General features: G+C 44.9%; 2 protein-coding genes across 5 annotated transcripts; one reads left to right on the forward strand and one right to left on the reverse strand.

Annotated features, from left to right (window-relative positions):
- Positions 1-2382: 2382 nt before the first annotated feature.
- LOC107522026 (uncharacterized) lies at positions 2383-4486 on the reverse strand. Of its 4 annotated transcripts, none has more exons than XM_020543831.2 (6): positions 4071-4486; positions 3783-3850; positions 3530-3685; positions 3255-3452; positions 2971-3144; positions 2383-2852 (listed from the first exon to the last, which is right to left on the reverse strand). In XM_020543831.2, the coding sequence occupies exons 1-6, from the start codon at positions 4291-4293 to the stop codon at positions 2829-2831; spliced, it is 843 nt and encodes a 280-aa protein (XP_020399420.1). In that variant the 5' UTR covers positions 4294-4486; the 3' UTR covers positions 2383-2828. The 4 variants fall into 4 exon arrangements, with proteins under 4 accessions (XP_020399420.1, XP_020399419.1, XP_020399421.1 ...); XM_020543830.3 differs by having other exon boundaries at positions 2929-3144; NM_001322108.1 differs by having other exon boundaries at positions 2529-2856; positions 4071-4438.
- Positions 4487-9378: 4892 nt separating this feature from the next.
- Positions 9379-12966, forward strand: LOC100283415 (uncharacterized). The gene is made up of 5 exons (NM_001156316.2): positions 9379-9600; positions 10840-10943; positions 11044-11119; positions 11424-11507; positions 12151-12966. The coding sequence occupies exons 1-5, from the start codon at positions 9565-9567 to the stop codon at positions 12658-12660; spliced, it is 810 nt and encodes a 269-aa protein (NP_001149788.2). The 5' UTR covers positions 9379-9564; the 3' UTR covers positions 12661-12966.
- The last annotated feature ends 1627 nt before the right edge of the window (positions 12967-14593 follow it).

Consider the following 14593-nt stretch of genomic DNA (forward strand, 5'->3'; position numbering starts at 1 on the left):
TTGTGCATGTTGGTATAAACTCACACCCAAAGCCACTCTATAGGGTTTTGACTCGCGGGCATGTCAGTAAAATGTGTTCGTTGCCATCCATAGCAAAGAGCCTACAATGACCTATTCGATTGAATGTTAGCTTGTTAGCCTGCTCGGCTTCCTAATGAGTAGACCTGTTCAAACATCGGTGGTATCGTGGGCCATTGGCACGATTCATGTTTAACCCATGCATTGTGTTGGGGTCGAGTTGTTGGGATAGTTTTTTTAGCGTTAGGTCGAGTTTTTTTAGGTTGGATCAAGTTTTTAGTCAAAAATCATAGGCCTTAGCAGACTTGTGGATTGTTACGGGTCAAAAACTATGATTCATGCTCGCCCGTTGTATTGGTCGAGTCGGACCAGGTTTTTTTTTGCGGGTTGAGGTCGATTCGAGTGGTCCATGATCAAACTTACTCATGAGTGCTAATTATAATTTCCAAGATCCTGACAACTATCGGTGCATTCAGTGTGCTACAACATCGTCCTTTTAGCCTCGCCACCACACAAAAGTCATGTGGCATTATTGGACTATCTCCAGCCACTCACATATTTCATCCATATCTTATCTTCTATTTAAAACTTTATTATGATGCAAAACAATATTTTTACACAATCCCTCATGGCCCTTGCCTTTGTAACAACTAAGTTAGAAAACAATTTTGTGGGTTTATCCTCAACATCAACAAAACAAGAACAACATTTTTTTATCATCCTTTATTTACCGCAAGGAGTTCCGTTTAGTCGCGACACTTTGGGTCGTGCATCCACAACCACAAGACACAGCTCATTGAGTCCTTGCCATTGGAGACAACAACAAGAACATTCAAAAAAATTCCCCGTCACCCGAGTAAAAGAGGGCAATGTGTTGGAAATATATAGGAAATGAGAGAACAACCGAGAAATCCCTCATATCGAAATGTATATAATTCACATGTCTAGACTCAAATTAATTTATGAAAGCCTGTGAATCAAGTGTCAAATGTAGAGAGGGCGCGCGCATGAATTAAGGGTTAATTAAATATCGAAATTTGTGCGCTCATTGCGTCTGTCCGATCAAATTCCACCGTGAATGAGCTAGAATCGGTCATCAGCTGCCCAGCGCGTCGATCACCATCATTATCCACGCCTCAGCAGGCGTACTTTCATCATCAGGTATATAGTTAATTGCTGTAAATCCAACCGGAGCCAGATGAAAAACTCCTGGCAGGTAGCGCTGCACTGTACAGCACAGCATATGTAACACGACTGCCGTACGTGCATGAGCATGAGCTGGACGCCTGGATGAGCTGGCTTGTGCCTTCTACGTACGTACCTGATGTATCTATCTATCTACTAGTATATATGATTGGAGTTGTGCTTACTTGGCCATGCTTGACACGCGGTTTTAAAAGTTTGACCGGGCGGCTGGCTTGGCTGGCTGCTGCTGGCACCTCAACACTTGGCCGGCCGGCATGGCATGCAAGACGGCCGCAGGCACAGGGAGAGATAGCAAATGGAAGCCAGAGAGAGCCCGGAGCCGGCCATCGCCATCCAAGCACAGCCGCACAGAGCTTGCTCCCCAGCGTCAGACAGACAGTTCGTGTTGGAGACGCGACCGTCCAGCCACCCCGCCCCGGCGGTCGGCAGCTCAAGACGAGCGGCCGTGCGAAGAAGCTAGTCAGCCGCCCCCAAGTTCCTCTGACGTTGGTCACTGACGTGTGGGCACCGCAACGTCATACACTGGTGAGAGCTATCTCGTTTAATCATATTACTGCAGGTTGAAAGCATCATAACACCTAGGGATGAATAGATGATTCTACAAATTTTACTCAAAAATAACACAACATTGGTCTATAATATGTGTTAGTATAAATAAAACCAAATTTAATAGTAGGAATAAGGGAGATGAGAGCTCCTCACTTGATTGCTCACTTAAGATGAGTATTAAACTAGGAGCAATATTTCAAGTGAATATGATAACTTCAAGAAGACAATGGTCGCAAGAAAGTAAAGAGTCAAGTGATACAACGATTTTTAGCGTGGTTCGGCCAATGACTACTCCATGTTGTGGTGACCTCCTTTTGGTCAATGGTTGCACTGAACCCCTTTCAAATGATCCAAATATCAAACTTAAGTGTCAGTTATATATTCCTTATAACTCACTATCGTTTGTGAGAAATCTCCACACATTAGAGTCTCTCACGCCTCACACAAGTGATCAATATCAAAACCAGAGTAAGGGAAGTAAGGACACACGCACACAAAAGCACAATTACAGTAACAACACACACAAGAGAATAAAAGAGCGCAAGACAACAGAGTCAGAGTTCAGAAACGCGTCCAAATCTCTCAAACTCTTCAAACAGCGTGGTCGCGGAGTCTCGAAGTTATAATGTACTCTTAGAATGTTTGATGTGTTGTTCCATACATTTAGAGGTCCATTTTATAGCCTCGAGAATGGGTACACATCCCCAAAGCAGGGGATCGACGCAACGCAACTGAGAGCAAAGTAATGTGGATATGTACGTCAATCTTCCTACCGCTTTATTAGAGAGGACGTATTATATTATGACTTGAAGCCACAAGGTTTGACATCATTCTGAACATAAGTAACTTCCAGTTACTGCCGCAGGCCTATTTTGGAGCAGCAACGGACGAGGATGGCGATCATCTTTTTACTGATGCGGTTGAACTATGCTTGCCAACTGCAGCGATGAACTCTACCGCCACTTTTAATGCATTAATGGACGCCAGGTTCATCAGGCTTGTGGACGACCATGTCGGCTCCCCTCCAGCCAAGTCAGACACTCCTCGGAACACGATCACAGGTATGCCAGGCGACGTTGCTGTCTGATCATCAGAGTTGAGCGCTAAATTTATCTTACTAGTAAGTAGTAAGTAACATACATGGTCGGGATGTACGTAGTGCAAGTATGACTGTATGAGTAAGGGAGCTGAGCTGACCATCACCACCGCTGCGCTCTCCTCGTCCATTGTAGACACCCCAAACTCTTGGAAAAGGAACTTCCTGTATTCCGCGTTGTCGAGGAACATGTCAGCCGACGACCCCTTCAGCCCGTAGACAATCCGTGGAGCTGTGGGTAAGCAGAAAGTGTCGTTGCATCTTTCAAGTTCCACCTGCAGAAAATAATGTCACTGTTACTGCACAGACATACATGTAGTATCTCTGTTACGCAGTTACTTAGTATTATGTTACTGATGATGCCGGTAGTCTATCTAGTCACCACCGTGAGCTGTTCTGCAGTTCTGAACCATGCCGAATGCACAGGCAGCCAGAAGACCTCTTCCATGGGCTTGCCGGCCGAGTAAAGCTCCTCGTTTCTGTACTTGAGGGATCCGAGCAGATTCTCCCCTCCTCCTCCGTCTGGGACGTTGTATTCGCCGAAGCTCAATTCCGCCGATGACTCTCTCGGTGATCTGAACTTCTGCGGTAGCCAGAGCTCCAGAGATCATGCGCTGGCCTGAACTGATTATTACTTGGAGGTTTTCTTATTTATACTACCTTCCATGTCCAGGCACCCGTGTAGGCGACGAGCCTGGGGACACTGACGTCGCCGAAGGAGATGGAGTCGTTGCAGCTCCCTGCCGTGCCGTAGTGAACAATGCCGGACACGCTGAAGACGTCGATGAGCGTCTGTACTGTGACGGCGGCGTTCAGCTGGAAGACCAGAGGAAGGTTAGATCAGAGCATACACAGACACGACACAAGGTAAAATGCAGATGCAAAAGCAGATGGGTTCCTTGTTAATAAGTACCCTGCGTTGCCCTGTCAGTGCGTATATCACGTTCACGCCCCGAATGCTGCCGATGTGATACCGCCGTCCTGAAACACCAGCCAATCTCATCTCGTCAGTCATCTCATGCATGCTTATGATCATTTTCTTGGTGATGGAAATGGCACCAGGAGAAGTCAACGGCAAGAGGAACCAGCCAGTGTGTGTGTGTCAGGCAGATAGAGCGCAGGGAAGGGATCGGAGATAGATGATAAGAAGCACGTGGATGGATGGACAAATGGACGGCCCGAGATCAGAGAGGCAGCGTACCGTAGAGGTCAACGAAAGGGAGGGCACGCCAAGGCTGGAAGTAGCCGGAGGCCTGCAGCGCGGTGGCCTCGTCGACGTAGGACATGACGAGGCCGAGGGAAGGGCCTCGCCGGTTGACCCTGTCGATGGCCGCCCGCTCCGGCAAGCCCGCCGCCGAGCCCACGAGCAGAAGCGAGAAGAGCAGGCGGGTCGTCGCCGGGTGGCCGGAGGAGGACAGCGCCATTGAGTAGAGTAGCTGCCAAGAATGTGCGTGGGAGGTTTTCAAAGGACCAATCAGGCAGTGGAGGTTTTCAAAGGCAAAGGCAGGGGCAGGGGCAGGGGCAGGTTGGATGGGTCTGTCATCTCATCTGTGTGGTGGGGTGTGTGTGTCGCCGGTTAAACAAGAATATGGATGTGTCGGTGTGAATTTGTTTGAGCCCCCTGTGCTAGTGCTGACAGTTGCAGCCAAACCCTGTGCTTGTTTAAAACGTGTGTCCACCATCTCACTAATAAAAGAAATTTGAACGAAATTAAAATGTCAATAACAGAAAGAATGCAGAGTGAGCGAACTTGGGCAGGCGCAGCCTGTCCGCTGCTGGGAGGTGTCTTCCATTCTCCTACCCGCCAGCGATGAAAAAGCACTGTGCAGGAGCTCGGACTAGAATGCACTGTGCAGGAACCTTTTGCCCTCGTTTCTTTGCCTACTCAATAAAAGAGGGCTAACTGCGATTCTAAGGCATACTATTAGTGGACTACAAATTATCTCATAGCCCGTTTGCATGTTAATATTGGAACACAGAATTGAGAATTGAAATTGATTTTTCTAAATTCTATCGTTTGGTTGTACTTATAATTGAGATTTGGAATCAGAGACCCAATTCTTTAGAATTGGAGTATAACTAGAAACTCTCTATTCTCCTTCCCAGTACCGAGCGTCAGCTCTCTGTATTATGTAGAATTAGACAGTACAATTCTAAACTCCAGTTAAGCGACATCTAAACAATATAATTGAAATTACATCTTATTCCAATACCTTGGTTGGTTTGGTATTGCATCCAATTCAATTTCATACACCCAATATCAACATCTAAACAAAGCATAATACAATTGATGCTATTATAATTCATTTAGTCTATACTGCTATATAATCCACCAGTTTAAACTTTGTAAAACACATTAAATCACCTTCACACCCATAACCTCTAACAAATCCACCAAACAAATTGTACTCAGACTAACACATCATTAAAAAAACAACGTTTCACACTACTAGATAACACCATCCCACTTACTCAAATTTAATGTTATTGAACAATATTATTTAGATCATCCCTCCTCCGTCGTGTCTCCGCCGCCACCTCCCCTCTCACTTATGCCACTGTTGTCAATTTCTCCTCTCGTAGCGTTAGCATGGGTTATATGTTAGGCCCCCTTTGGTAGGGCTCATTCAAGAGCTCTTCCAATGGTTTCTTAAAAAAATCAAAATGAAGGCTCTTTAATGGGCTCTTTCTAGAAAAGAGCGAGGAGCTCCTAAAAAATCAGCAGGAGTTGGAAGCCAGAAAAAGAAGTTTCTACTAGGTACTCTTCCATGTTTTTCTCTTTGTCGACGCTACATTATAGAAAAGGCTATAAGATAAGATTTATTTTCCAACTAAACATGATGTTCTTTCTAGAGCTTTTCTTAAAAATAAGGAGGGGACTGTTTTTTAAGGAGCGAGAGACAGAGTTGGAACCGATAGAAGAAGAGATCTACCAGGCGGAGCCTTATCATATGAAACTAGTTAGGTGCCCGTGCGTTGCAACGACATACAAAATATTCGACAAAATGTTAATGGTACATCTGGAGGAGAAACATGGAAACAAACAGGTGAGATATGCAACAACTAGGATGTAAATATTAGCTAGAAAGTTTACACAAGAATAGAATACAACAAAATTGAACATTAGCAGCATGCATTACACCCTTGTTTTTGGCATCTATCATCAACAACCGAGTAAGTTACACGGTTTTATTGAATGCAGATATAAATTTTTCTAGCAGCCTCATCCTTCATTCTCAACAAAATTTTCTAGTAGTCTCATCCTTCATGAGCCTTTGGTAATACCACCTAAAGGCATGTATAAAATAACCAAACATGACAAAATACATAAAACAACTAAATCACAAGTCATACTATTTGAAGCTCAGAGCATTTGCCTCCTCGTCTGAATTCTCGAACTTGATCGAGTGGGTTTGCTGGTCGATTTACTCGCCCTATAGGTGCCACGCTTCTTCTTGGTCTTTTTGTGCCTAAACCCGCTGTAGCATGGAAGTGTCCATCAGGTGTTAAGGGCGTCCTCGATCCCTTCCTTGTTGTTACCGAGAGAAACCAGAAAATAACAGGAAGTACTCACCTTCTCCTGACCTGGCCAAGGATCTCATGTGCCTTTGCGTCGTAACCAGTGTCTGTGCCGTCCTGCAAGAGAGGTAAGGTAGCACAGAAAAATATTTAGCTTGATAAATGCTAAAAAACCATCAGCATGTGCATGTATGATCAACAAAGCAACAAAGCACCTTAGCCCAATATGAGTTATCATGAAGCCTCTCGTCTGCAAATCTGACGTTGTCCACCTTGATTCGTTGAAAAGGAGTCACAGTCTTAGGCTGCAGTAGATAAACAAAACATAAATTTATCGCAATATTGATGATGACATTGGGCACGCAAATGATGCCTACTCCACCTTTTTCAGAATAGAAAGGGCTGATGGACCTAATAAGATCCATATTAGGGGCACTGGCAAGCATAGGATCAGCGACAGTGTCACTGGTTAGATTACTCGCATGATCTCTACTGTACAAAGTACTGACATGCAAGCCACAACGATGCCAGTGGATCCGAAATCTCAGTTATAGCAAATGCAATGAATTTCTAAACATCCTTATGGTGGATTCACGCTAGTGGATATCATACCAGAGACAAGTCATTGGTTATTGTGGAGGCATTTCTGAACCATAATACAAATGTGAGTTGCTAAGGAAGCTAGTAGTGAATGAGGGATCATGTACAAACAAGATCTAAGAATTATGGATAACACATCCTAAGGTGACTAAACTATAGGAAACAAAGTGCAAAAAGGCATATGGACCAACCATCAGAAGGAAAGAAAGTTGCATACCTCAGATGAATGTTTCTGTTTGTTGCTTGGTTTTGTGTTGCTCTTTTCTTTTTTATTGTGGAGGCCCTGGCGTGGGAGCTGATGCAGCTACGACGCGAGCAAGAGGAGGCCCACATGCAGCTGTTGGACATGAAGCGGCGGCAGGAGCAACACACCACCTTCCTAGCGCATGTCAGTTGTTTGATGAATGTTGTTAGTTATAGTTATATAAAAGGTTCTCCATGGATACTGGGCTCTGACAACCATATAATTTTACAAGAATAGGGAGCTTATGATTTATGACTATAACATGTAGGTTGTGATGTTCCATATCTCTGAACCTTTTTTTGTTGAGGAAAAGGAGCAGAGGTTTCTGGATAATAGTATTATAGAGGAAAGTAAGTACCTAGAGTGGTTGGTGCAAAATGATATGAGTTGTATAAATTTAGATCTGAGTTTATTTATGAAGGTTCTCCATTAATCATAAAGTTTTAGCAACAAACTACTACAATGAAACCCCCATACCCAATTTCAGTAAACACTCTATGATCAATGTAGTCAGGCATAACTGAGTTTCAAATGAAATTGTTAAGAAAATACCTGGTTGATGAAGAAATTTAAGACCGACAAATTTTTTATTTGAGATTCCCTTCGCAACTGCAAAAGTTCAGTGTACCTAGGAATACATCTACCATCCAGTGCAGCTTATGCAGATGTTGTAGTTTCAACATCAGAAAACCGAACTAACGCAACAAGATAAAAAAGCATAACCTTGAATAAAAGCATGAGCCTAGACAAAGAAAAAAAATAGAGAAATCATGACAGTGTTATCAATAAAATACATTACTGCTATGGATGACAGATGAGACATGTGATAGAATAAGTAAAACCATCACCTGATAACCAGATGCTTTCTCAAATGTAGCAAATGGAGGGAGATGCTTATCAAACCTGAATGTCTCTTACACTGTAAGCTCTCCTCACCCCAAACGCTGCCTCAAAGTCCACCCCTTGGAAGTCTAGAAAGTTTGGCCTGACAGGTCCATTCATCCAATCTGCTGAGTTGAGACATCTATAGAAGCCTGGGCACGATAGGCTGTCGTCACGCTTGGAGCCAAATTGTGGAAAACTCTGCTGCCTCCCCAAAACAATCAATACTTTCTTATGCATTCAAGAAAAATATATTTATTACTCACCATTACTGTCGGTGCCTGGCCCTGGCCCTGGCACGCGCCCTCCTTGGCGTCACGGTTTCCCACCGTGACCCTCCTACATATAGAGGAAGGCCTCGCCCTAAGAGTGGCATCTCGGTGGAGGGCGAGGCGGGCATATGAGAACATGCCCGTCTTCCTCGATCTCGTGCTTCAGACCCGGAAGAGAAGGGGATGCGAATACCTGGTCGGTGCTCTTGCGGGGCGGTTGCAGAGCGAGGAGGGGGGCAGAGATGCGAGCGCGTGCGGCTGCTACGAGCGTGGAACAGACATGGGGATGACGATGGAGGAGCGGAGAGGCGGCGATAGCGGGAGCAGCGCATGGGTTGAGGCTCATGGGAGCATGACGCTAGGGTTTTGCGACGCGACATGCGACGGGGGTGCAGAGGGGTCCTTCCTGAGGTGCGCGCGGCGGAAATGCAGCGATGACGAGGTTCTCTTCGCAGGCGAGCACGTGGTCGAGGCGCGCGCGGGACCAAAGCCAGTCAACGCCGACGGGGCGGGAGCAGGTAGTCCGCGGCGGACGACTCCTTGCCGCGCTTCCCGCCGCCGCAAAAGAAGTAGCCGCGCGTGCGTAGGTGGAAGAGGTCCCTCGGCGGTGATTGGGGGGATATCGCAATGGGGGAACTAGGGTCGCTGGGTAGGTGGGGGCATCGCATCGGCCATACGACATTCTGGGCAGCGATCTCGACGGGATTCTCACGGTGTTACGGAGGTGGTCGGGGGAGAGATAGAACATGGTGCACGTAGAGGTGGTAATGGATCGTGATCCAAATAGTTCTTCACAAAATGTCAAGGCCATAAATAAATTATAGTTCAAAAATGACTAGAAATAAAGCCCGATCCTAACCCGCTTCGATCCTTAAATCTTATAGTGCAAAAATTATAGCCCATTGTCAGCCCTAGGTGCACGGTATGAACACCTACACACCGTGCTTATAGAGTAGTAGAGGTATACCATTCTGCGTCTGATTGTATACTTGGTTCACAAGCAAAAATCGTCCAGTGTTTTTTTTTTCGTTCTTTGCCGTTTCTGCACACAAGTACTAGTCGTCTCCTAGTCCTCTCCTCTGTACTAGTCGTCGAGTCTGCTTCCATTCTGTTCAAGTTAGCGCCGCTAATCCGCTCCCTATTCACCATCCAATCCAATCGGCTTCCCCCAGGCACCCATGGCGACGGCGGTGGAGGTTCCCGTGGAGGCGCCGGTGAGTGCTGCTGCTGCATCATCCCTCCCTCTCTGAACCCTCTTCCGGTGGGCGGTGGCGCGCTGGATCCGGTTCGCCTCATGCCGGTGCGGGGGCGCCGACGCACCCTACCGCCCGTGAGAGTTTTGCCTAGGCTTAACCGCCTCCCGCCCACCCCGAGTGCGTGCCTGGGCCGAGTTCCTTGCTGGCCTGCGGGAGAAGCTTGATGCAGCGAGCAAGCTTCGCTGCCGATCCGGCGGGGCTAGGGTTCGTTTGTATCTGGGCGTAGTTGGATTGCAGCGTAGCTTGCTCGTATAGTCGCATACTCGCATGTATCTGCGAGACCGAGTGGAAACAAAGAGATAGATGAGCACGCACTGCGCGGGAGCATGCCCGCGTCGCGTGCTTCGCAGATCGACATCATCGGGGACTAGTAGCTTAGGCTCCCAACGTTGTGGGTTCGGTCCAGAGGATTTGCTGCAAGTAGTCTTACCAGTATAGGCTAGTTTACATCACTGTTGAATGATTTGTGACATGGTCTAGATCTTGCTGTGACTCTAGCAGTCTAGCAATCACTATAGGGGTGCGCGGTTGTGAATGAGAAGATACTAAGCGCTGTGATACGCCCAGGGGATTGCTGCGAGTAGGATCATACCGTACTAGTTGATACCATACCATACTAGTAACTAGTTGTCTAGTTGATACTTGATACCCACACACGATTTGTTACATGTTTTAGAGTTTGATTTGACTACCAGGTTCTGCAACTGCAAAAGCATTCACGGACTACCAAATGCATATGCCTTTACCACTCCTTCATTGAATCATTGGGACTAATGGTGCCAGACCGCTTGAGAAAATAATCTCTAGCCATGTGGGGATAGCATTCTGAGGAGACAATACCTTTATATGCATGCAAGTTTGAAAGGAATACTTGGATCCTCTATTCCTCTCTGCCGTTTATACAGTTGTCAAAAAAAGTCAATGAGATCTAGCTCATGAGCTTTACAGGCATCCCAATGGTAGTATCTACTAAGCTTGCTTCTACGATAGAGATAATGTTTGTCTTTTTAATGCTTCTCAGCTGATTTTCACAAGCCTGGGTATGGTTTACATGTATGCAAATGAGAAAGCTCAAGTCAATAGGCCAAAGGAACTAATATCCACTGATTTTCGCAATTGTCCCTTCCCTCGTTTTGTCAATCATTATAGTCTTCAGTACTTATTTCAAAACTCATATTAATGTTCCATTTATTGCAGGTGAGGACAGTGAAGGTCACCAATGTCTCTCTTAGTGCAACTGTGCAAGACATTAAGGAGTTCTTTTCCTTTTCAGGAGATATTGATCATGTGGAGATGCAGAGGTTCGTAAAACCTGTCCAACTAGGCCGCCCCTTCTGTTTTCATGTCCATACGAGCCCTTGATTGCCATCCTCATTAGCTTGTTTCTCTTTACTTTGGCAGTGGTGATGAGTGGTCCCAAGTTGCATATGTCACTTTCAAAGATGCACAAGGCGCAGAAACAGCACTTCTTCTTTCGGTCAGTACCTGAGGGAGGCCTTAATACGATTCAGTGGAATTCTAACAATAGTCCACTCTATGATTTTCACTACTTGACTATAATTGATCACCATAGCGCTGCTGCTAGTGTACCCATTTGCTTGGGACCAAAAAATGTTGTTCTTGTATTAGAGCTACGACTAAATGCTTCACTGAAATAGAATGTTTGTGGTTCACTTTAGCAGAATTTGCAAATTGCAAGGAATTTGCTGTCATTGCAACATTGCGTAGTGTTAGTACTTCTAGAAAAATAACATCAATGAAATTTTGTACAACTGTCACAGGGTGCCACAATAGTTGATCTTTCTGTCATCATTGCACCTGCTCCAGAGTATCAGCCACCTCCTACTGCCTCTGCTCCACCAATGGTATGATATGCTGCTAGTTTTTGTGCTCACCTTGTCTGCATTTAGTTGCTGATGTGAGGCTCTATCTTGAATTGAACATGATACACAATTCTAAAAATATGTATTCTTTATGCTGAGAAACTGATTTTTTTTTTTCATTTTCTCGATACCACACCACTGTAGTTTTGCTGTCTGTAGTATCTTTGACACATCTGCTTCTTAACTCAAATTCAAATCAGTAGGTCAAATGTATATTTATCTCTGTTCTAATTGGTGAGCACAACCTGTGACATTTTTATTTACATTCCATCACCGTTGTTCTGTGAGTAGTTTTGAAAGGACCCTCTATATGTACTATAGTTCGCCACATTTCTAAGAATTAAGGTCCCTCAGGCCAAGTATAATGGTAAATTTCATACGTTTATCAATTCAGTTGACATCCACTTACCTTTTTGCATGTCACACATATGAAAATTATCTAGTGTGATTTCCATGCACCAGAGAGGCAGAGCCAGAGCTTGTTTCATTATCTGTCCAGAATTGTATTCATGACAACGAAAGCCATTCCTTATTGTAGTAGCCACATATTAATAGCTCCAGTATGTTTTCTTATAGAAAAAAAATACATCAGTAATTTGTACTGAACATTATATTCTGTTGTCAGAGTGGAACCAGAGTTCCAGTTGGTGGTGGAGACAACAACGTTGTTCACAAAGCCGAGGACGTTGTGAGCACTATGCTTGCCAAGGGTTTCGTGCTAGGCAAAGACGCGGTTGGCAAGGCCAAAGCATTCGATGAGAAGCATGGCTTCACATCCACAGCCGGTGCTACAGTGGCCTCAATTGACAAGAAGATTGGGCTGACTGATAAGATCACGACAGGCACTTCCTTGGTTAGCGGGAAGGTGAAGGAGATGGACCAGAAGTTCCAGGTCTCCGACAAGACCAAGTCTGCACTCGCTGCCGCCGAGCAGAAGGTGAGCAGTGCCGGGTCTGCCATCATGAAGAACAGGTACGTCTTCACCGGCGCGTCATGGGTCACCAGCGCGTTCAACAAGGTCGCCAAGACCGCCACGGACGTCGGGACGATGACCAAGGAGAAGATGGCCGCCGAGGAGCATCACAAGGGCTCTGGCCCGTCTTCTGGCGGCCACTCGTACACGCCCATCCGATGATTCATGCATTGGCTTGCTGTTACGTGCCTCACTCAAACGGTGTTGTACTGCATATTGGTGGATGTAAAACATGGTCTTTTAGTCCCAACTCTTATTATGTTGTGGTTAGCTAGAGTTGAAACCTAATAGAAACCACAAGTTAAGGTTCAAGCACATGAATACCTATTTTCCATACACATATATTTAAAGTTAAATTTTGTACTCTTATCATTTTAAGTCTTCTTTATCGTCTTTCCACATATTAAAGTTGGTATTTCTCTATATCTCTTTCCATAGCTGTCGCGCTTTAGGATACTACTATGTACGAGTGCTTCTAGCACTCTGAAGGTCTCTTAACCGGCTGTGAAGTTTTTTTTTCCTTCCGATTTTGCTATCTATAGCATATCATCTATATTCTTGTATGATCATAAATTTAATGTAACATATACATTTTTACAACACTTATTTGTTGAACATGAATTTTGTAATGTTAACATTCTGCACCCTAAATATTGTAGGTTTAATTGCCGTTCTATAAAATTTAAATTTTAGCTTCTATGGTACTCTCTTGTCACACGGAATGTTACCCTGATTTAGTTCTATCATTAACATGTTCTTCAATATCCTTGTCTCTCTATAGCATTTGATAGTTATAATCACCAAATCTATTGTAACTATTGAATCGCAGCGGTGTTTGAGATCTGATACTATCTGTGGATTGCCTTAGTACTTTTATATTTTCAGAACACATCAAGAAACATATCCAGCAATGTCGTTGCGGTATATTATTATAGTGATGAGTATTCCAGTCCTCCAGCTTGTCACGCGACGACCCACCCCCAGCAACGGCGTTTTCCTTTTTTTTAATATATATCAAAACATCTGTGGCGGATTCAGTCGCCTGCTTGGCCATAGTCCATCAACAGCATGAAGCTTTCAGATGGTGTGGTGATGGCCACATGAAGAGAAAGAAGTACTCACTCCAGCTCCTAGTTCAAGAGAAGAGAAGGGTAGAGAAGATAATATAATAGAATAGAAGGGTCAGTTCATCACCACTCACAGAGCCACAATCGCCGTCTATGTCAATGTGTCTCACTCAGGTCAAGATCACCTCAAAAAAACATCCCTTGCCAAGCTACACAAATGGCATCAGCAGGCACTCATCGGATGGGCGTGTCGCCGTCATGCTCACTGCTCATGGCTATTCCATGCTTCTCAGCTATGCCGTCAAAGACTCCATCACAGGCTTGATTTTCTTCCAAGAATATATACTGTATTTTATTTTAGGAATATCGACCTCCCCAAAATCCCATTACAGTTCTGCAACATAACCTGATTACAGTTCAGTACAAAATCGCATTACACCCTCTTTTTTTTTTTTTGTGTGTGTGTGTGGGATCGAATCCCGGGCTCCCTTGACTAGAGCGTTTTCTGATTACGTTTGCAATTCCGTTGACATTTCCCAACCAAGCACCTTCATTGTTCATCGGATGCAGGTCAGTCAATGTCTCCATTGTATATGGTTTTCCTGCTCATCATCTGCCGTGTACACGGATTGTGCACGCTGAACTACTTACATGTCAGATTAATAAATAACGGGTCGATCTAGTTAACTAACTACTCCGGCGTGTTAACAGTCTCCCGGATACTTGGATTCCCTGGCAAGGAAGGAAGTCTAGTACGTTGGTCAGACAGACAGCTAGCTGTGGGCAGGGGGTTAGGTTGTAATTAGGTCACTACCTGCTGCCTGGAATTGGGGGTTAACATGTAATAGTCAGTCCCTTGGAGGGAGTGTTAGCTCAGATGGGTCTAGCAAGCAACCATATAAAGCAGAATGATCATGTGCTCACAGGCCACAACCATCGTCGATCTCACTGAAACACATGCATGTACAAGACAATAAGAAGACAACTGTTCTGCAGTTAACTAAGTTTGTTAATGGATAACAAAGCAC

The sequence above is a fragment of the Zea mays genome, chromosome 9 (genome assembly GCF_902167145.1).
Source record: "Zea mays cultivar B73 chromosome 9, Zm-B73-REFERENCE-NAM-5.0, whole genome shotgun sequence".
Classification (NCBI taxonomy): domain Eukaryota; kingdom Viridiplantae; phylum Streptophyta; class Magnoliopsida; order Poales; family Poaceae; genus Zea; species Zea mays.

Excerpts from the sequence above, each read along its gene's own strand:
- LOC100283415 (NM_001156316.2), top strand. The coding sequence starts at position 9,565 with ATGGCGACGGCGGTGGAGGTTCCCGTGGAGGCGCCG. Across the intron at positions 9,601-10,839 it reads AGGTTCCCGTGGAGGCGCCG|GTGAGGACAGTGAAGGTCAC; the intron begins GTGAGTGCTGCT and ends CATTTATTGCAG. Across the intron at positions 11,508-12,150 it reads CTGCCTCTGCTCCACCAATG|AGTGGAACCAGAGTTCCAGT; the intron begins GTATGATATGCT and ends TTCTGTTGTCAG.
- LOC107522026 (NM_001322108.1), bottom strand. The coding sequence starts at position 4,293 with ATGGCGCTGTCCTCCTCCGGCCACCCGGCGACGACCCGCCTGCTCTTC. Across the intron at positions 3,851-4,070 it reads CCCTTTCGTTGACCTCTACG|GACGGCGGTATCACATCGGC; the intron begins GTACGCTGCCTC and ends CTGGTGTTTCAG. Across the intron at positions 3,145-3,254 it reads GAACTGCAGAACAGCTCACG|GTGGAACTTGAAAGATGCAA; the intron begins GTGGTGACTAGA and ends TATTTTCTGCAG.